This window comes from Schistocerca americana, chromosome 4 (genome assembly GCF_021461395.2).
Source record: "Schistocerca americana isolate TAMUIC-IGC-003095 chromosome 4, iqSchAmer2.1, whole genome shotgun sequence".
Classification (NCBI taxonomy): domain Eukaryota; kingdom Metazoa; phylum Arthropoda; class Insecta; order Orthoptera; family Acrididae; genus Schistocerca; species Schistocerca americana.
The window spans coordinates 350,469,683-350,492,297 of record NC_060122.1 but is presented as its reverse complement, the minus strand read 5'-3'; the positions used below and the strand labels follow the sequence as shown (position 1 = coordinate 350,492,297).

The 22,615-nt window shown below is 40.8% G+C and overlaps 1 protein-coding gene across 1 annotated transcript in view; it reads left to right on the top strand.

Annotated features, from left to right (window-relative positions):
* The first annotated feature begins 359 nt into the window (after positions 1-359).
* The window catches only part of LOC124613477 (2-amino-3-ketobutyrate coenzyme A ligase, mitochondrial-like), a 152,264-nt gene continuing 130,008 nt past the window's right edge, over positions 360-22,615 (top strand). Inside the window, exons 1-2 of the mRNA XM_047142184.1 lie at positions 360-638; positions 3,704-3,916. Of these exons, the coding sequence (XP_046998140.1) occupies positions 360-638; positions 3,704-3,916 (492 nt within the window). The remainder of the gene's footprint in view (positions 639-3,703; positions 3,917-22,615) is intronic.

The window sequence follows — 22,615 nt, the reverse complement described above, 5'->3', positions numbered from 1 at the left end:
ACAAGCATTCATAATTCATGAGAACAAAAATAACTTTATCCCTGGTGGTAACCAGTACACCTATCAGCAAACGGCAATGAAGTATTTGGTTTCTGTGGTACCTGGATTACCATGATCACAGAGAAATCGTAGTTCTCTGGCAAAATACCAGCAAAGAACCCAACTTACATTAGAACCTTGAACTTCAACATCCTGATTCAACCAGGCAAACTACACAACCTACATCAACAAAAGATACAAATACTACCCCATCAGGAAATGCTCTTCACAGATGAAGATGCTAGAATTTATGATAACTGCTCTACCTTTTAAATCAAAACAGACAAGCTAGTCAAAATAGATGCCACTCATTTTTAGGTATGGCTTTTGTCATAAACAAGAAAATAGTAAATTCATTTAAAGAAGTTACAGTTGTATACAAAAGAATCATGATAATGCACGTGCAGATTGCAAATAAGTACCCATTGATTAATGCACATGCACTCACAAACAGTGATAACAAATATTGTGAAAGAGTTCAACAATTTTGGACAAAAGTGGAAGAAAACATGTCAAAAATTCCTGGCGAAGATATAAGACTTCCACTAGGTGAACCCAACTTGCAACTTGCCAGGGAAAAGAACACCAAAACCTTTTTGGTAACTTACCACTACATAAATTGACCGCCAAAAATGTGACTAGACTCATTGTGTAGTGTCAGGCATCAATTTAAAAATCATGTTAATCTCACTGAGGAAAAATCTCTGAAAGTAAAAGACCTGGAGGTCATACATACAATTGACTGGTGAATATCAAATTGGTCATGTACCCAAAACAGAAAGAAGTTCATGATGTATAAGTCTACAGAGTTGCAAATGACAGTACTTCTGTGCATCAAAATTAATTTACTTGAGAGAGAATGTACCACATGACAACACACCCCCAAAAAAATTTCAAACATAAAAGAATGAAGGAATTAATATAAAAGAGTAGTGGGAGAAACAAAAGGCAGGCACCTGCAGAACAGTTCCAAACCAAGATCATATTGAAAGCTAAAAAGCTGATCCCATCGAAGAAGAATATGACAACCATTTATAGGACTTTGAATGTGAAGACACTTTGTTTGAATGAAAGAAGGCCTTTCAGAAATGAAACAGCAAAAAATTTCCTGAGGCTAAACAACACTTTTTTCAGATAAGAAAGCAGATGGCAAAATTACACAGTCAAAATGGAAACACATGAAAGAACAATTTGACTCTACAAAGAACTTTAGGGAAAAGAACACTATGACTCTTACAGGGCACTCAAAGCAAAGATCTGCATATACACATCACAGAACATATGCTCCAGAATGCAGGTCAGCAAACTCAGTCTGACGAGTCACAACACTGTAGAGAAACAGTGCAATACTTATCTGAGCTATTCAGCTGTCCAGAACCCTCCCTCAAGATTTCCCAGGGAGATTCTTAGATATTATTACTCAAAATCTCAACTGAAGATGAAATCTTTAAACATTACCTTAGACTGAAAAACTACAGGACATATGGGAAAGATGGCACCATCACAGAATTATTGAAGCACATAGGGATGATCACACTTGAGGAAATTATACAAATCATCATTGGTATTCAGCATACAGAGAAACTTGCAGAAAATCAGGAGTATACACTTATCCACCCACTCCACAAGAAAGGTGACAGAACAAACATATATAATAATGAAAAGATCTCTCTCTTTCAATACATATAAAAGATATTCTCAGCATGTTTACTTCAAAGAACACAAACACAGCTCGAACATAAGATTGCAAGTGGCTTTGAACTAGAGTGCTCATGTGCAGAACAGATCTTCAACCTAAAAACAGTATTGAAATATAAAGCAACTCAGAACTACCCAGTCACGCACACTTTCATTAACTACAAGAATGTACATGACTTGGTTGAACAACAATCTCTTTATGACATTCTAGAATGGCAGGAACTATATCCAGAGACAGTAAGCATCAACAAGCAAATGCTCACAGACACAGAGTTCAAAGTAAAATTAATGAGGGGAATGTCACTCAGATTTCTTGCTTAGCTTTCACAGGAAATGTAGCAAAACAAGCAAACAGTGAAATCAGAGCAATCAAACAGACAGAAGCTCTCAGAGTATACACCTATAAATTGGTTTTGAAGAAGTGAGTTAATCTGCACTAAATTTAAAATTCAGAAATTAAACACAAAGTATGGGAAAATCAAAGATATGTCAAGTATCTCAGTGCAGTCATAGAACCAATTAGTCTACTGAAGGAAACAGTGTGTTCAGTTACAGAAACTCTTGGCAGTGTACAGGAGAGCATGACATTCTACAACAAAAAGCACATGTCAAGGCAAACAAATGTTGGACATTGTAACACAGTGACCAAACCTGAAGTTCTGTAGCTAAGTGAAACTATAATTTTCAACAAAAAGGTGATCTGAAAAAGATTCTAATGAAAGAATGAAGGATAATAAAGAAAATTATTGCCCCAGAAAAAAATGGAGGATAAATATAGACTGAAATTCTACAAAACAACTGAAAGCTTGTGAAGCCGTGCAGCAAACATAAGAAAAAAACAAGATTAAAATTTTATGGACATGTTCAAAGACTCCCAACATAGAGAGTTAATAGAGAGTTACCCAAAATTTTGGCATATGTAGGAAAATTAAAGGATTTAATGTGGATCCAACAAGTTAAAAGGGCCCTCGAGAAAGCTGATGGATAGGATAGCCAGAGAGTGAGATTCTGAAATGAGTAAATGAGAATGAACCTAACAGACTGGGAAAAAAAACACACACACACAGAAAAGCCCATGGAGAGATAATGAGAGCCATATGCAAGATCAAGAAAACAAACCTAAAAGCTTGCATGATCCAACAGGATTCATATACAAATAGTAATAATAATAATAATAATAATAATAATAATAATAATAACGGAAATTAACCTTAATTGATGATTTGCTCTGTTACTTTCTTCTCTCTGGCCACATATTAAATCCAAAGTCTGTTTTACCATAAATAATCAGGGATAAATAAATATTCTACTTCTCAATTCTGAAGCATAGAGTGTGAAAGAAATCTGATCTGTCAGCTTGTTTCATGAAATTCATGACACTTGCCTGCATTAAAACAATTTATTATTTTGCTACTGGTTTCGGTCACTGATATCATCTGGCACAAGAAAATTGGCTACTGGAAGTCACATATCAATCATACAGAACCATACAATTGTAATACCTGTCAGTTTTGTGAGCAATAATATACAAGACCAATACTTTTGATAAGTCAACAACCTTCATCAAATGCACACAGTAGGTTCCTGTTGTGTGCACATTGGGAAGGTTGTTGATATGAAAAGTAATGGTTCTCTATATTATTGCTCATGAAACTGACAGTTAATATGATTGTATGGCTCAGCATGATTGATACGTGACTTGCAGTAGCCTGTTTTTTTTTCATGCCAGATGATGGTCTGTGATCAAAGCCAGTAGAAAATTAATAAATTATTCTAATGCAGCTAAGTGTCATGAATTTCCTGAAACATATATCCATTGATGACAGTTGTGTATAGAAAACATCACAAACTTGTGTTTTCTTAGATTTATTTATAAATTTTTTCATTTAACAGATATCCTTGCTTATTATTTGGTCGTGTAATGTTTCTGTATTTCCTGCCCACAGTGATGTTCTCTTTCAAACAGCGAGTGAAAAGCATTACATTTCTTCGAGGTGCACATTCAGATGCAGCTGCAGCTCTTAAGAGCATTTTGTGTGAGGAGCTTAAAAACATAAAGGATGCAGATGCGTGGAAACAGGAACATGTCCTTACCTCAAGTCAGAAAGTTCCAATTACTATCGAGGGCCAAAAATCAAAGATACTGAATTTCTGTTCCCATAATTATCTTGGCTTAGCTGTAAGTATATTTAATATATCTTCTTTTACAGTAATTGTTCCTTCTACTCTTTATAATAAATAACCCAAATCAGACTACAGTTTTGTAAATTCTGTCTTTCAGTTTACTTTTACCACTTACATTCATGAAAAATCATTTAAGTGAAACAAAAAAGAATGCTGTATACATAACAGTTTGTTAAAATGTCAGTTGATAACAAAATCGTGTTCAATAGACAAATTATGAGATTTTCAGATCTTGCATTAACTTCTAACTCCTGCTAACAAATAACACTGCACATGTTGTTGAGCAGCAGACAAAAATAGCAAATTACTTTGAACGGGCTTTGTTGTGAGACACCATTACGGTATATAGTAAATGTTCAAATAGTTTTTTGCACAAAATAAAATCCAATAACTAACATCAAGTATTCAAGGCGTGTATATCTCCATACTGAAATTAGTTAATTATCACGATATTTCGAGACATAGATCACTCGGTGGTAAAGTTTGGAACAATAGTGTGAACCTGCATTTTCCATGGTCAGAATTTGTTGAGAGATTATCTCCAAATTAATAAACTTTAACTTGCTAAATTGTTGGACCTATCATCCCGGCTCTTCAAACAAAATAGCACACAGTTGTGCTTTATGATCTGCATAGTGAGTAAAGGTTTTAGAGATTTCAGGTGGAGCAGATAATGACGAGGAATTTCTGTGAGATTGCCACACTGCAGAATACATCTCTTGTTCTCCTGCGGTATTTGAAATGAAAATATTTATGTTTTCCAGGTTTTCAGGAGAGTAAAGATAAAAGGAAATAAGAAACTAAGCTAAACAAACTAAAACCAGTAACTAAACCAATAATTTAAATAAAAGCACACATAAAGAATATTTATTTATAATAAATAAATAAATAGAGAATAATTTTAATTAACTAACCAATAATAAAGAATAATTTTTAAGTAACTAATCAATAATAATAATAATATATTAAAGCTTCCTCTTTAACTATATTTGTGACAGCAAAACTCATATTCTGGTATGTGGTAATGCTTGCTGTATCCATAATAATTAAAAATCAGCACATTGAGTTATGAATAACACTGTTGGCGAGCCTTTTAGGGTGTCCAACAAGGGCTTGGTTGATTCAGATTTGGTAAACCTAGAATTCTCTGCTACAGTCCAGTTTCAGTATGGTCTTCATCTACATCTGTACTCTGCAAGCCACCGTACAGTGTGTAGTGGAGGGTTCTTTGTATACCACTGTCACTTCTGGCTTCTCCTGTTCCTGTTCCAAATGCGTCACAGGGAGCAAGATTGTTGGTAAGCCTGCCTTCATGTGAGCTCAAATCTGTCTTAATTTTACCTTTGTGGTTCTTTTCACAAGATACATGTATGAGGAAGCAATACGTTGGTTGACTCTTCGACAAATGTACAGACATGAAACTTTTAACAATAAATGATGCCATGATGTAGAATGCCTCTCTTGCAGCATCAGCCTCTAAGATAAATGAGTGCCTCCATGGTTCTTTCACATTTAACTAAATGAACCTGTAATGAAATGCACTGCTCTTTCACACACACTCAATGAACCTGTAACAAAATGCACTACTCTTCTTTGTGTCTTCTCTAATTCTTGTAAGTCCTATCTGGAGCAGATCCTAGACAGATGAGCAGTATTCAGCTATTCATTAAATGGGTGTTTTGTAAGCTAACTCCTTTGTGAGTGAACTACATTTCCTGAGGATCCTTCAATGAATCTGTCGGGTATCTGCCTTACTTGCCATTAGTTTATTCAGTGATTCCACTTTAAATCACTATGTATGCATACTCCTATATATTTTATGGATGTGACCACTTCCAATGATTGTTTGCCAATTGTATAATTACATAATAATAGGTCATTCTGCCTATTTATGCACAACTCATTACATTAGTGTATGTTGAGGATCAATTGCCGATCACTGCACTGAGCATTGATCCTTAGCAGGACTTTCTGTAATTCTCTACAGTTTTCTAGTGTTGCAACTTATCTGCCCATTAAAGTCATTTACATATATTGAGAAAAGTAATCCTCCAGTAACACTCCACTAGAGTATACCCAAATGATAATGATACATTGTATTGTGTTTGCTAGAAACTCTCCAGTCCAATCACACAGCTGATCTGATATTCTGTGCACTCCCATTTTGTGAATTAAATGACAATGTGCAACTGTGCTGAATGCCTCCCACAAGTCAAGGAACACTGCATCAACCTGAGTTCCTGTATCTACTGCTTTCTGGGTCTCGTGAATTAACAGACCAATCTTGCATTTACATGACTTTTATTTTTGCAACCCATGTTGATTCCTACAGAGGGGATTTTTAGCCTCCAGAAATGTCAGAATGCACGAGTGTGAAAGATGTTCCAAAGTCTACAACAGACTGATGTCAGAGATATAGACCTAAAGTTTTCTGCATCTGTTCTATGACCCTTCTTGACAACAGGAATGAGGTGTGCTTTTTTTCAGCCATTAGAAATGCTTCCCTCCTTCAGCAACCTACAGTAGACTGTTACTAGAAGATGGGTAAGTATTGTTGCATGCTCCTTGTAGAATTGTATTGAAATTCTATCAGGTCCAGTACCTTTGCTTTGGTGAGTGATTTCAGTTGATTTTCTGTCCCACGGTCACTTATTTCAGTATCAGTCACTTTGACATTCATGCAGTGGTTTATAGGAGGAACTGCTGTAAATCTACCTCAGTGAAATAGATTTGAAAAATAATTTGAGTGTTTTGGCTTTCTCTCTGTCATCTTCTGCGTCAATGTCATTATGGTCATAGTGTGTCTGGACAGATGGCTTTGATGTATTTCTGATTTAATAGAAGACCAAAACTTCTGAGGATTTTCTGATGAGTCATTAAATGAAAATTTACTTTCAGATTTATTGATCATTTCATGCATGGCTTTCTTTGTGTTAATTTTAGCTTTGTTCAGTTTTATTTGTCATGAGCATTCAGCTATACTTAAATTTGTAGTGAAGCTGTCTTTGCTTTTGTATCAGCTTTTTAATATGGCGGTTAAATTGTGGCAGGTCTTTCACATCCCTCACATTTTTGCACAGCACACACTTGTCTAAGGCATATTGTACAGCACCCTTGAATTTTGTCCATTGATGGTCAACATTGGCAGTGCTAGATATGAAATTTTCATGTTGCACTCAGGAAATCTGAAATTTGCGTCACTCTTGCTCAGAAGAAATATCTTCTTAAAATATCTTCTTACGCCTCTGTATATTCCTATTTGCAGTCATATTAAATGATTTTTTGTGACACCAAAGTGGAGCTTAGTAATAGAAGAAAAATAATCACAGCAGTTCATATGGCCTATCGGATACTAAAGCAACCAGCCAATCAAGTAAATTTGTGTGAATAGTCTCCAGAGTAAACAAATACTATAAAATAATGAAAATTTGTAACAAGATTCCTTCAGTGATGTAAAATAGTTTCACTAAAGATAAACAACAAAGGCATCTGTCTAAAGATGTTTTCTTTCCATATACACAAATGCCTGAAGGACCTCACAGGCCATCAATAAATCCTCCATACTGAAACTGTAATGCAATTCAAATGACTTATCACATGAAAACCAAAACACTGTGAGAATATCCAATTATAATATAACTTCACTACTCTTAAGCTAGAGTAAGGGTGTGTTGTTGTTGTTGTTGTCTTCAGTCCTGAGACTGGTTTGATGCAGCTCTCCATGCTACTCTATCCTGTGAAAGTTTCTTCATCTCCCAGTACTTGCTGCAACCTACATCCTTCTGAACCTGCTTAGTGTATTCATCTCTTGGTCTCCCTCTACGATTTTTGCCCTCCACGCTGCCCTACAATGCTAAATTTGTGATCCCTTTATGCCTCAGAACATGTCCTACCAACCGGTCCCTTCTTCTAGTCAAGTTGTGCCACAAACTCCTCTTCTCCCCAATTCTATTCAATACCTCCTCATTAGTTATGTGATCTACCCAACTAATCTTCAGCATCCTTCTGTAGCACCACATTTCGAAAGCTTCTATTCTCTTCTTGTCCAAACTGGTTATCGTCCATGTTTCACGTCCATACATGGCTACACTCCATACAAATACTTTCAGAAACGACTTCCTGACACTTAAATCAATACTCGATGTTAACAAATTTCTCTTCTTCAGAAACGCTTTCCTTGCCATTGCCAGTCTACATTTTATATCCTCTCTACTTCGACCATCATCAGTTATTTTGCTCCCCAAATAACAAAACTCCTTTACTACTTTAAGTGTGTCATTTCCCAATCTAATTCCCTCAGCATCACCTGACTTAATTCGACTACATTCCATTATCCTCGTTCTGCTTTTGTTGATGTTCATCTTATATCCTCCTTTCAAGACACTGTCCATTCCATTCAACTGCTCTTCCAAGTCCTTTGCTGTCTCTGACAGAATTACAATGTCATCAGCAAACCTCAAAGTTTTTATTTCTTCTCCATGGACTTTAATACCTACTCCGAATTTTTCTTTTGTTTCCTCTACTGCTCAATATACAGATTGAATAACATCAGGGACAGGCTACAACCCTGCCTCACTCCCTTGCCAACCGCTGCTTCCCTTTCATGCCCCTCGACTCTTATAACTGCCATCTGGATTCTGTACAAATTGTAAATAGTCTTTCGCTCCCTGTATTTCACCCCTGCCACCTTTAGAATTTGAAAGAGAGTATTCCAGTCAACATTGTCAAAAGCTTTCTCTAAGTCTACAAATGCTAGAAATATAGGTTTGCCTTTCCTTAATCTATTTTCTAAGATAAGTCGTAGGGCCAGTATTGCCTCACGCGTTCCAACATTTCTGCAGAATCCGAACTGATCTTCGCTGAGGTCGGCTTCTACCAGTTTTTCCATTCGTCTGTAAAGAATTCGTGTTAGTTATTTTGCAGCTGTGACTTATTAAACTGATAGTTTGGTAATTTTCACATCTGTCAACACCTGCTTTCTTTGGGATTGGAATTATTATATTCTTCTTGAAGTCTGAGGGTATTTCGCCTGTCTCATACATCTTGCTTACCAGATGGTAGAGTTTTGTCAGGATTGGCTCTCCCAAGGCTATCAGTAGTTCTAATGGAATGTTGTCTGCTCCCGGGGCCTTGTTTCGACTCAGGTCTTTCAGTGCTCTGTCAAACTCTTCACGCAGTATAGTATCTCCCATTTCATCTTCATCTACATCCTCTTCCATTTCCATAATATTGTCCTCAAGTACATCGCCCTTGTATAGACCCTCTATATACTCCTTCCACCTTTCTGCTTTCCCTTCTTTGCTTAGAACTGGGTTTCCATCTGAGCTCTTGATATTCATACAAGTGGTCCTCTTTTCTCCAAAGGTCTCTTTAATTTTCCTGTAGGCAGTATCTATCTTACCCCTAGTGAGATAATCCTCTACATCCTTACATTTGTCCTCTAGCCATCCCTGCTTAGCCATTTTGCATTTCCTGTCGATCTCATTTTTTAGATGTTTATATTCCCTTTTGCCTGCTTCATTTACTGCACTTTTATATTTTCTCCTTTCATCAATTAAATTCAATATTTCTTCTGTTACCCAAGGATTTCTACTAGCCCTCATCTTTTTACCTACTTGATCCTCTGCTGCCTTCACTACTTCATCCCTCAGAGCTACCCATTCTTATTCTACTGTATTTCTTTCCCCCATTCCTTTCAATTGTTCCCTTATGCTCTCCCTGAAACTCTGTACAACTTCTGGTTTAGTCAGTTTATCCAGGTCCCATCTCCTTAACTTCCCACCTTTTTGCAGTTTCTTCAGTTTTAATCTACAGTTCATAACCAATAGATTGTGGTCAGAGTCCACATCTGCCCCTGGAGATGTCTCACAATTTAATACCTGGTTCCTAAATATCTGTCTTACCATTATATAATCTATCTGATAGCTTCTAGTATCTCCAGGATTCTTCCATGTATACAACCTTCTTTTATGATTCTTGAACCAAGTGTTAGCTATGATTAAGTTATGCTCTGTGCAAAATTCTACCAGGCGGCTTCCTCTTTCATTTCTCTCCCCCAATACATATTCACCCACTATGTTTCCTTTTCTCCCTTTTCCTACTCTCGAATTCCAGTCACCCATGACTATTAAATTTTCGTCTCCCTTCACTACCTGAATAATTTCTTTTATCTCATCATACATTTCATCAATTTATTCATCATCTTCAGAGCTAGTTGACATATAAACTTGTACTACTGTAGTAGGCATGGGCTTCGTGTCTATCTTGGCCACAATAATGCATTCTCTATGCTATTGGTAGTAGCTTACCCGCACTCCTATTTTTTTATTCATTATTAAACCTACTCCTGCATTTCCCCTATTTGATTTTGTATTTATAAACCTGTATTCACCTGACCAGAAGTCTTGTTCCTCCTGCCACAGAAATTCACTAATTCCCTCAATATCTAACTTCAACCTATCCATTACCCTTTTTAAATTTTCTAACCTACCTGCCCGATTAAGGGATCTGACATTCCACGCTCCGATCCGTAGAACGCCAGTTTCTTTTCTCCTGATAAGGTGTGTAGTAACTTATATATAGGGATATTATAAAAATAATGACTAAATATCTACAAGATTGAAGGATGAGGGAACATAAAGCATGCAAAACTTTATGAACTGGATCAATGGCAGTGAATACTGTGGAAAAAATCAATTAATAGTACCTTCCATTGGTTTGCCTGACTCCACTAAGAATGGGTTTATATGTCTGAAAGTACAATCTTATATCCCAAATCTGATCAGAAGGTTCAGGTACCAAAAGTTAGGGTGCACCAATCTACCTGTGGTGGACAAGCAAAATGCAGCATGACAGCATTGACGAAAGTACATGGTGTTCGTAGCTACAAGTTTACATGAAATGCTGACAAAATAATGTAGTGTGGGGCAGAGACTGCCCATATGTAAGGGATTGATTAAGGTAATTAAAAATTCCAATTTCCACAGCTTTTCACTCAACACTGAAATAACTAAACAGGTTGCTGAATCTACACAGACACAGTTTATTAATTTAATGCTTGTGATTTGTAAATGCAGATATACATCCAGAATTAATGTTTTAATAAGCTCTGTATTCCCAAAGCACACTAGAAAATATAGCAATGGCTTGTCTTCCTCATTATGTAGAAAACCTAAACAAACTACATTAAAACTCTATGCATTGCTATTTAGACATGTACTTTATTCACCACTTGAACAGAAACCTATAAGAAAGGATGGAAACAAAGAAAATAACACAGTTCTGGAGCCATCAGACTACAGAGCTTAGCTTCTATGCGATTATGCCAGAGGGAACCAAAAAGTCTCTGAAATTTTTCCAGCTACCACTGGTTCACATCACTACACGAAGACAATGACAAACTTCACTATTAATTGGCTCCTGCACAACAGCAAAACATTGATGTCTTCAATGTACAAGTGGCAGGACTGATACTATGCAAGGCCATTTAACCTTTGTCTCCAAGAGACTCATTAGAAAGATGCTGATGCCCCTGTACTAAGGAGCCTCTACAGAAAGTATGACAATGGAGAGTGGATAGTGAGAGGTTTCTGGATGGCAAAAATCATAAAAATATTCATATAGGCTTGATTTAGGTATTACATATTAACTCTTCTCAAGTCTCTTCTTTTGAAGTGAACTTCAAGTATTGTAAGTAACTTGGACATGTTTTGTTCATCCAGTTATGCATATCATATTTGAGTTAAGTCTTGCACCATAATGAACTGCAGATTTTGTTACAGAGACATTTATATGTCCATTATTGAATAAGATTGTCATTGACCAGTCTTGACTCCGAGGCTCTCCTCAGGTCTTCAATGTGGTGTTGGAAGCTCCATGTGTACTTGCTGTGATGTAAAGGATTTTGCTGGTTAATTCCAATCACTGCACACTATCCAAGGAGTACCTCAATGACACAGTAGAGCACAAGACAAATATTTGCACTAACACATAATATCATACATATAAAAATATGTGTACTTGTATTATTTATAACCATAACCTGTAACATTGTTGCCAAAATGTTTACTCCCTTATAGATGTCAAGGGTACAGTAAGTTATGCACCTCTGACTCTCAGGGGGGAAATCCCAAATTTAATGATGCAAAGCTGAGTACCCTTGCAGTAGTATTTAGTGGGAGGGCTGCATAAAACCATAACCATAATTTTTGTATTATGTAAGTTCTGTATTATGTACAGGCATTTAAAAAATAATAGGCAAAAGTAGTTCAGTGCTGTCAAGAAATCATAGCAACTATTTTCTTTGTATAATAGTGTGTCAGTTTGCAGCAATTTGAAGAACAAATACATCAATTAATAATATTATTAATATTATTAATTAATATTAATATTATGTAATCAGACTATCACTAATGACAGTAGTTACAGTTTCATACAGATGGTCTACTTAAATATTTCTTTATATCTAAAAAGAAAGATGATGAAACTTACCAAACAAAAGCGCTGGCAGGTCGATAGACACACAAACAAACACAAACATACACACAAAATTCTAGCTTTCGCAACCAATGGTTGCCTCGTCAGGAAAGAGGGAAGGAGAAGGAAAGACAAAAGGATATGGGTTTTAAGGGAGAGGGTAAGGAGTCATTCCAATCCCGGGAGCGGAAAGACTTACCTTAGGGGGAAAAAAGGACAGGTATACACTCGCACACACACACATATCCATCCACACATACACAGACACAAGCAGACATTTGTAAAGGCAAAGAGTTTGGGCAGAGATGTCAGTCGGGGCAGATGTACAGAGGCAAAGATGAAGTTGAAAGACAGGTGAGGTATGAGCGGCGGCAAATTGAAATTAGAAATTAGCGGAGATTGAGGCCTGGCGGATAGCGAGAAGAAAGGATATGCTGAAGGGCAAGTTCCCATCTCCGGAGTTCTGACAGGTTGGTGTTAGTGGGAAGTATCCAGATAACCCGGACGGTGTAACACTGTGCCAAGATGTGCTGGCCGTGCACCAAGGCATGTTTAGCCACAGGGTGATCCTCATTACCAACAAACACTGTCTGCCTGTGTCCATTCATGCGAATGGACAGTTTGTTGCTGGTCATTCCCACATAGAACGCTTCACAGTGTAGGCAGGTCAGTTGGTAAATCACGTGGGTGCTTTCACACGTGGCTCTGCCTTTGATCGTGTACACCTTCCGGGTTACAGGACTGGAATAGGTGGTGGTGGGAGGGTGCATGGGACAGGTTTTACACCGGGGGCGGTTACAGGGGTAGGAGCCAGAGGGTAGGGAAGGTGGTTTGGGGATTTCATAGGGATGAACTAAGAGGTTGCGAAGGTTAGGTGGACGGCGGAAAGACACTCTTGGTGGAGTGGGGAGGATTTCATGAAGGATGGATCTCATTTCAGGGCAGGATTTGAGGAAGTCGTATCCCTGCTGGAGAGCCACATTCAGAATCTGATCCAGTCCCGGAAAGTATCCCGTCACAAGTGGGGCACTTTTGGGGTTCTTCTGTGGAAGGTTCCGGGTTTGAGGAGATGAGGATGTGGCTCTGGTTATTTGCTTCTGTACCAGGTCGGGAGGGTAGTTACGGGATGCAAAAGCTGTTTTCAGGTTGTTGGTGTAATGGTTCAAGGATTCCGGACTGGAGCAGATTCGTTTGCCACGAAGACCAAGGCTGTAGGGAAGGGACCGTTTGATGTGGAATGGGTGGCAGCTGTCATAATGGAGGTACTGTTGCTTGTTGGTGGGTTTAATGTGGACGGACGTGTGAAGCTGGCCATTGGACAGGTGGAGGTCAACGTCAAGGAAAGTGGCATGGGATTTGGAGTAGGACCAGGTGAATCTGATGGAACCAAAGGAGTTAAGGTTGGAGAGGAAATTCTGGAGTTCTTCTTCACTGTGAGTCCAGATCACGAAAATGTCATCAATAAATCTGTACCAAACTTCGGGTTGGCAGGCCTGGGTAACCAGGAAGGCTTCCTCTAAGCGACCCATGAATAGGTTGGCATACGAGGGGGCCATCCTGGTACCCATGGCTGTTCCCTTTAATTGTTGGTATGTCTGGCCTTCAAAAGTGAAGAAGTTGTGGGTCAGGATGAAGCTGGCTAAGGTAATGAGGAAAGAGGTTTTAGGTAGGGCGGCAGGTGATCGGCGTGAAAGGAAGTGCTCCATCGCAGCGAGGCCCTGGACATGCGGAATATTTGTGTATAAGGAAGTGGCATCAATGGTTACAAGGATGGTTTCCGGGGGTAACAGACTGGGTAGGGATTCCAGGCGTTTGAGAAAGTGGTTGGTGTCTTTGATGAAGGATGGGAGACTGCATGTAATGGGTTGAAGGTGTTGATCTACGTAGGCAGAGATGCGTTCGGTGGGGGCTTGGTAACCAGCTACAATGGGACGGCCGGGATGATTGGGTTTGTGAATTTTGGGAAGAAGGTAGAAGGTAGGGGTGCGGGGTGTTGGTGGGGTCAGGAGGTTGATGGAATCGGGTGAAAGGTTTTGTAGGGGGCCTAAGGTTCTGAGGATTCCTTGAAGCTCCGCCTGGACATCAGGAATGGGCTTGCCTTGGCAAACTTTGTAAGTAGTGTTGTCTGAAAGCTGACGCAGTCCCTCAGCCACATACTCCCGACGATCAAGTACCACAGTTGTGGAACCCTTGTCCGCCGGAAGAATGACGGTGGATCGGTCAGCCTTCAGATCACGGATAGCCTGGGCTTCAGCAGTGGTGATGTTGGGAGTAGGATTAAGGTTTTTTAAGAAGGATTGAGAGGCAAGGCTGGAAGTCAGAAATTCCTGGAAGGTTAGGAGAGGGTGATTTTGAGGAAGAGGAGGTGGGTCCCGCTGTGACGGAGGACGGAACTGTTCCAGACATGGTTCAATTTGGATAGTGTCTTGGGGAATTGGATCATTAGGAGTAGGATTAGGATCATTTTTCTTCGTGGCAAAGTGATATTTCCAGCAGAGAGTACGGGTGTAGGACAGTAAATCTTTGACGAGGGCTGTTTGGTTAAATCTGGGAGTGGGGCTGAAGGTGAGGCCTTTGGATAGGACAGAGGTTTCGGATTGGGAGAGAGGTTTGGAGGAAAGGTTAACTACTGAATTGGGGTGTTGTGGTTCCAGATTGCGTTGATTGGAATTTTGAGGTTTTGGAGGGAGTGGAGCTGGAAGTGGGAGATTGAGTAGATGGGAGAGACTGGGTTTGTGTGCAATGAGAGGAGGTTGAGGTTTGCTGGAAAGGTTGTGAAGGGTGAGTGATCTGGACTCACAGTGAAGAAGAACTCCAGAATTTCCTCTCCAACCTTAACTCCTTTGGTTCCATCAGATTCACCTGGTCCTACTCCAAATCCCATGCCACTTTCCTTGACGTTGACCTCCACCTGTCCAATGGCCAGCTTCACACGTCCGTCCACATTAAACCCACCAACAAGCAACAGTACCTCCATTATGACAGCTGCCACCCATTCCACATCAAACGGTCCCTTCCCTACAGCCTTGGTCTTCGTGGCAAACGAATCTGCTCCAGTCCGGAATCCTTGAACCATTACACCAACAACCTGAAAACAGCTTTTGCATCCCGTAACTACCCTCCCGACCTGGTACAGAAGCAAATAACCAGAGCCACATCCTCATCTCCTCAAACCCGGAACCTTCCACAGAAGAACCCCAAAAGTGCCCCACTTGTGACGGGATACTTTCCGGGACTGGATCAGATTCTGAATGTGGCTCTCCAGCAGGGATACGACTTCCTCAAATCCTGCCCTGAAATGAGATCCATCCTTCATGAAATCCTCCCCACTCCACCAAGAGTGTCTTTCCGCCGTCCACCTAACCTTCGCAACCTCTTAGTTCATCCCTATGAAATCCCCAAACCACCTTCCCTACCCTCTGGCTCCTACCCCTGTAACCGCCCCCGGTGTAAAACCTGTCCCATGCACCCTCCCACCACCACCTATTCCAGTCCTGTAACCCGGAAGGTGTACACGATCAAAGGCAGAGCCACGTGTGAAAGCACCCACGTGATTTACCAACTGACCTGCCTACACTGTGAAGCGTTCTATGTGGGAATGACCAGCAACAAACTGTCCATTCGCATGAATGGACACAGGCAGACAGTGTTTGTTGGTAATGAGGATCACCCTGTGGCTAAACATGCCTTGGTGCACGGCCAGCACATCTTGGCACAGTGTTACACCGTCCGGGTTATCTGGATACTTCCCACTAACACCAACCTGTCAGAACTCCGGAGATGGGAACTTGCCCTTCAGCATATCCTTTCTTCTCGCTATCCGCCAGGCCTCAATCTCCGCTAATTTCTAATTTCAATTTGCCGCCGCTCATACCTCACCTGTCTTTCAACTTCATCTTTGCCTCTGTACATCTGCCCCGACTGACATCTCTGCCCAAACTCTTTGCCTTTACAAATGTCTGCTTGTGTCTGTGTATGTGTGGATGGATATGTGTGTGTGTGCGAGTGTATACCTGTCCTTTTTTCCCCCTAAGGTAAGTCTTTCCGCTCCCGGGATTGGAATGACTCCTTACCCTCTCCCTTAAAACCCATATCCTTTTGTCTTTCCTTCTCCTTCCCTCTTTCCTGACGAGGCAACCATTGGTTGCGAAAGCTAGAATTTTGTGTGTATGTTTGTGTTTGTTTGTGTGTCTATCGACCTGCCAGCGCTTTTGTTTGGTAAGTTTCATCATCTTTCTTTTTAGATATATTTTTCCCACGTGGAATGTTTCCCTCTATTATATAAATATTTCTTTATTATTTCACAATTTCATTTCATGAAGTTTCCTGACTGATTAAATCTCTATACACAGTTGGATTTTGAATCAGGGTTATTAAATTTATGCATAAAGCTCTTAATGGCTGAGCTGTCCAGATGTGACTCATGACCAACTTTCACAGCTTTAATGCTCCTAGTACCTCACTCCTACCTTTCAAACTGTACAGAAGATCATTCATATACATTGCTGAACTGATACTCTTGAGACAGCATATTGTTGAGACTACAGTAGCCACAGCCTTTGGTTTGTTTCCAAAATACTTAATTCCACCACATACTGTGGTATAACATTGTGAAAGATCAAAGCTTTCCGTCAAACCAAGATTCAAACTAGGGCTCTTGCTTTTGGCAGGCAGTGCCCTTATCTGCAGGGCTTTCCAGGTACAACTCATTATCTCCTTTCACAGCTTCAGTAGTGAAAACCGTGATTCAGCATTCATTTGCAGTTCATCTAGGACTATTTCAATCCCATCTCTCAAGAGTACTAGGCCAGCTAGATCAAATTTAAGAAGTGTATGAGAAGTACTAGCAGTATTGTAGGTATGAATATTTAAAATGAGTTGCGCCTAGATATATTAGAGCATTGCTTACAAAAGGGAAAAGACCACACTCAAGTTTTGGTTAGGCAGACAGTTTAATCTAGTAGGGAGAGTGACAGCAGCACACACTGTCGTACAGATTGAAAGATTCATTTTGACCTCCTCCATGTTGTAATCTGCAGAAATTGGTGTGTAAGAGAGTAAGCAAGCAGGATTTAGCAGTAAAAGAAGATACATTTATTCTTGAGTTTCTCCCAGTGTATTTCTTGCTCAAACAGCCCACAGGTGTACTGCCGGTCAATAGTTCCCAACGGGCACAATATTTCGGCCATCAGACATGTCGCCATCGTCAGGTGCCTGTGCCTGTTGGACACTATGGTCCGGCAGTATACCCATGGACTGTTCAAGCAAGATACATTTAGCTTGTTTCATAGTTAGGAATGTAAACCTTAAGTTATTCAGAGTTTTAATGTAATATAAATCAACAGAAAAATGTAACAGAGTTGATCAGAATTGGAGGAAGTTAACAATACTTCATGGAAATCTTATAAAAGCATGACGTTTGAGCTTCCTACAATGTCTCAGCAAATGAGGTGGCACAGTGGTTAGTGCACTGCACTCGCATTTGGGAGGACAACAATTCAAATCCACACCAGACCATCCTTATTTAGGTGTCAGTGATTTCCCTAAATTGCTTCAGGCAAATGCTGAAATTGTTCCTTTGACAGGGTGTTACCAGTTTCCTTCCCCCACTCTGAAACAATCTGAGCTTGTGGTCTATCTCTAATGACCTCACTGTTAATGGAGCGGTAAATCCTAATCTTTCTTCTTTCCTTCCTTCCTTCTTCCACTGTATTAAATGCATGTGGATAACATCTTCAACAAACACTGATATTTGTACAGGTGAATGCCCTGTCATTTTCAAGGCACAAATGAAACAAGAGATCACTGTGCATGGCAGCATAAAACCCTTGGTAGGCAGGGCTATGCCAACCAGGGATCAAAAGACAGTGTATGCAGAAAGACAACACAAACTGTAGTGTTGTTAGTTGTTTATGGTGTATGTTGTAAGATGAGACAAATTGTTGTGTTGTTGGTTGTTTATGGCATGTGTTGTCTTTCTGCATATGTTATCTTTTGATTTCTGGTTGGTGTAGCTTCACTCACCCTTGAGGACTTAAGTTGCCATGCACAGTGATCTCTAGTTTCATTTGTACATTGTAAATGTTAGGTTGATCACCCATTGAAATATCGGTGGTTGGCAATTATGTTACCTGGTCACATTTCTGTAAATTATTTGAAACTACAGTAACAGCTATTAGTGGATAATAGTTGCACACTATCAGAGGGAATTAAACCACACTATACCAATAGATGAAACTTAAATGATTCTTTTCTTCCAGTTTTGGTCTGTGCAGCTGGTTCAATCTTCAGCACCTTGTTGTCAGCCTCTCCATGGATTTTCTCCCTGAAGGACTGTAATACAGAATTTTCTCTGAAATTCTTGTCTCTGGCATTTGTAGAATGTGTTATTTCCATTTAATTTAGACCTCTGTAACACACTAATTATACACATAATGTAACTTTGTATTTTGTGTGATGTATTTCAGGAGCAACCCCTGCCTCCCTTAAAAACCTATTTTCTGAAGGCAGGCATACACTCCTGGAAATGGAAAAAAGAACACATTGACACCAGTGTGTCAGACCCACCATACTTGCTCCGGACACTGCGAGAGGGCTGTACAAGCAATGATCACACGCACGGCACAGCGGACACACCAGGAACCGCGGTGTTGGCCGTCGAATGGCGCTAGCTGCGCAGCATTTGTGCACCGCCGCCGTCAGTGTCAGCCAGTTTGCCGTGGGATACGGAGCTCCATCGCAGTCTTTAACACTGGTAGCATGCCGTGACAGCGTGGACGTGAACCGTATGTGCAGTTGACGGACTTTGAGCGAGGGCGTATAGTGGGCATGCGGGAGGCCGGGTGGACGTACCGCCGAATTGCTCAACACGTGGGGCGTGAGGTCTCCACAGTACATCAATGTTGTCGCCAGTGGTTGGCGGAAGGTGCACGTGCCCGTCGACCTGGGACCGGACCGCAGCGACGCACGGATGCACGCCAAGACCGTAGGATCCTACGCAGTGCCGTAGGGGACCGCACTGTCACTTCCCAGCAAATTAGGGACACTGTTGCTCCTGGGGTATCTGCGAGGACCATTCGCAACCATCTCCATGAACCTGGGCTACGGTCCCGCACACCGTTAGGCCGTCTTCCGCTCACGCCCCAACATCGTGCAGCACGCCTCCAGTGGTGTCGCGACAGGCGTGAATGGAGGGACGAATGGAGACGTGTCGTCTTCAGCGATGAGAGTCGCTTCTGCCTTGGTGCCAATGATGGTCGTATGCGTGTTTGGCGCCGTGCAGGTGAGCGCCACAATCAGGACTGCATACGACCGAGGCACACAGGGCCAACACCCGGCATCATGGTGTGGGGAGTGATCTCCTACACTGGCCGTACACCACTGGTGATCGTCGAGGGGACACTGAATAGTGCACGGTACATCCAAACCGTCATCGAACCCATCGTTCTACCATTCCTAGATCGGCAAGGGAACTTGCTGTTCCAACAGGACAATGCACGTCCGCATGTATCCCGTGCCACCCAACGTGCTCTAGAAGGTGTAAGTCAACTACCCTGGCCAGAAGATCTCCGGATCTGTCCCCCATTGAGCATGTTTGGGACTGGATGAAGCGTCATCTCACGCGGTCTGCACGTCCAGCACGAACGCTGGTCCAACTGAGGCGCCAGGTGGAAATGGCATGGCAAGCCGTTCCACAGGACTACATCCAGCATCTCTACGATAGTCTCCATGGGAGAATAGCAGCCTGCATTGCTGCGAAAGGTGGATATACACTGTACTAGTGCCGACATTGTGCATGCTCTGTTGCCTGTGTCTATGTGCCTGTGGTTCTGTCAGTGTGATCATGTGATGTATCTGACCCCAGGAATGTGTCAATAAAGTTTCCCCTTCCTGGGACAATGAATTCACAGTGTTCTTATTTCAATTTCCAGGAGTGTATAAAACAAACATGCATTAGCATTTTTATGAAAGTGCAGGTGGCACACTGCAGTGACAACCATTTAATTGATTTTACACAGTTGAAACAGAGAGCTTGTTGCTATAAATGACAAAATACTGGTGTACAATGATATACTAAAAATGCTGTTTGCTTAGCTGATAGGAACAAGCCAGTACTGGATGGCATCTATTAATACTTACATACAAGACAATCTCCATAAAAAGAGTATTCCTGGAATATTTTCTCCATTGAAACTGTTCACCAGTATCAGGAACTATGTTTCAGACATTTGATATTTCTGTAAGACCTGCATTGTGAGTTATCCCTCTGAGTTGTATAATGATTTAAGATCTGTCACCACTTTGTGCAGTTTCATTATGTCTCTATGTCTCTGTCTGCACTATGCAAACCACTGTGAAGTACATGGCAAAAGCTGCTTCCCATTGTACCAGTTGTTAGAGCTTTTCCCTATTGCATTCTCATGTGGAACACAGAAGGAATGATTGCTTAAATGCCTCTGTACATGCTGTAAATAGTCTAAATTTGTTTTCATGATCTCTATGCAAGTGAAACATAGGAGATTGGAGTACATTCATGGATTCGTACTGTGGTATGAGGGCCAGTCAGATGAAAACTGAACTGCTGCAACAGGACCATGGAATGGTTCCATCCAAAAGTAATCACCAAACAAGCTAAAACATTTATCCCATAGGGAATTTCTAAGTTGCTGCTGACAGATCAACAACCACACTGACTCATCTGGCTAAAACTGAGGTCCACATTTGTTTTTCTTCAGGTAGCCAAAGATATGAAAAACAAATTGTGATAGATCCAGGCTGTACAGAGGATGTTACAGTGTTTCCCAGCCAAATCGCTGAAGAGTAGCCTTCATTCATTTGGCAGTGCAGGATTGGGATTATCATGCAACAGGATGATTCCATTCGATAGCATTCCTGGGAATTTAGATGTTATGGCACGCCTCACATTCTGCAAATTGTCTTCATAGTGCTGTACATTGATTGTGACCACACACTTGAGGAACTCAATGAAAAGAGGGCCTCTGCAGTTGAAGACAGAAGGCCATCATGACCTTACATAGTGCCACCATTCTGAGCCCAAGAGCAAACTGTAAATCCAACACTGGAAACATCTGACATTTCCCCCACCAAAAAAATCCAAAGCCGTTCACACAAGTTCTGGTAAGTTGTTTGATATCACCAATTCCCATAATCTCAATCAGACAAAGGCTGCATTGCAGAAATTTCACTGAGAAACACGGCACCATCCTCTATACAGCCTGTATCTTTCACCATCGGTGGCCTGGAGAAAGACATGCATGAATGCCTGTTTCAGTCAGACAAGAAAGTGCAATAGTAAGTGGTTGTGAATCCATCAGCTGCTGACCACGTTCTATGGAACAGGACTTGATCGTATCTTAACATTTCTGGTGATTACTTTTGAATGGAACCATTCCATGATCACATTGTGTGGTTTATGCTTTTCATTTAACTGCCTCTTATAAATGCTGCGCTGGGGCGGTGTACCCAGGCAGGTTCTCTTCCCAAGGATATGTCTGCTCAGACAGAACAGAGACAACAAAGCCACTCTTTCCCTTTTGTTTTAATGTTTCTTGATGTACCTTCATTCGTTTTTAATGTATTTTTGCTTCTGTGCTAGTTCTTCTTGATGAGGCAGCCTATTTGTGTTTATTGTACACTCACTGAAATTATGTGTGACTAGGGCCTCCCGTCAGGTAGACCACTCGCCTGGTGCAAGTCTTTCGATTTGACACCACTTCGGCGACTTGTGCGTCGATGGGGATGAAATGACGATGATTAGGACAACACAGCACCCAATCCCTGAGCAGATAAAATCTTCGACCCAGCCAGGAATCGAACCCGGGCCCATAGGATTGACCTTCTGTCGCACTGACCACTCAGCTACCGGGAGCGGATGTACACTCACTGTCACTACTGCAGTGTGAGTGTGTCCACCTGTGTACTAAGTATGGACTATGCCTTTCTTGTGTTCCATGCCTCTGCTCATTGGTGTAGTTTTCTCACTTGAGGTAGATGTTTGCTTTGCAATTGGTATTCTTGGCAAGCTACTCTCTTCAGCATAATTTGGGCAGTCCATTCATGTCTCGTTCCATGTAGCTTCTCTTGCTTGAGGTTGTTGGTCTGTGTTGTTTCCAGTAGTTTGTAGGCGTATTTCTTGTCTTTCCATCTACCACGTCTGTTCAATAACCAGATCTATCATTGCAAAGGTCATTCCAATCTG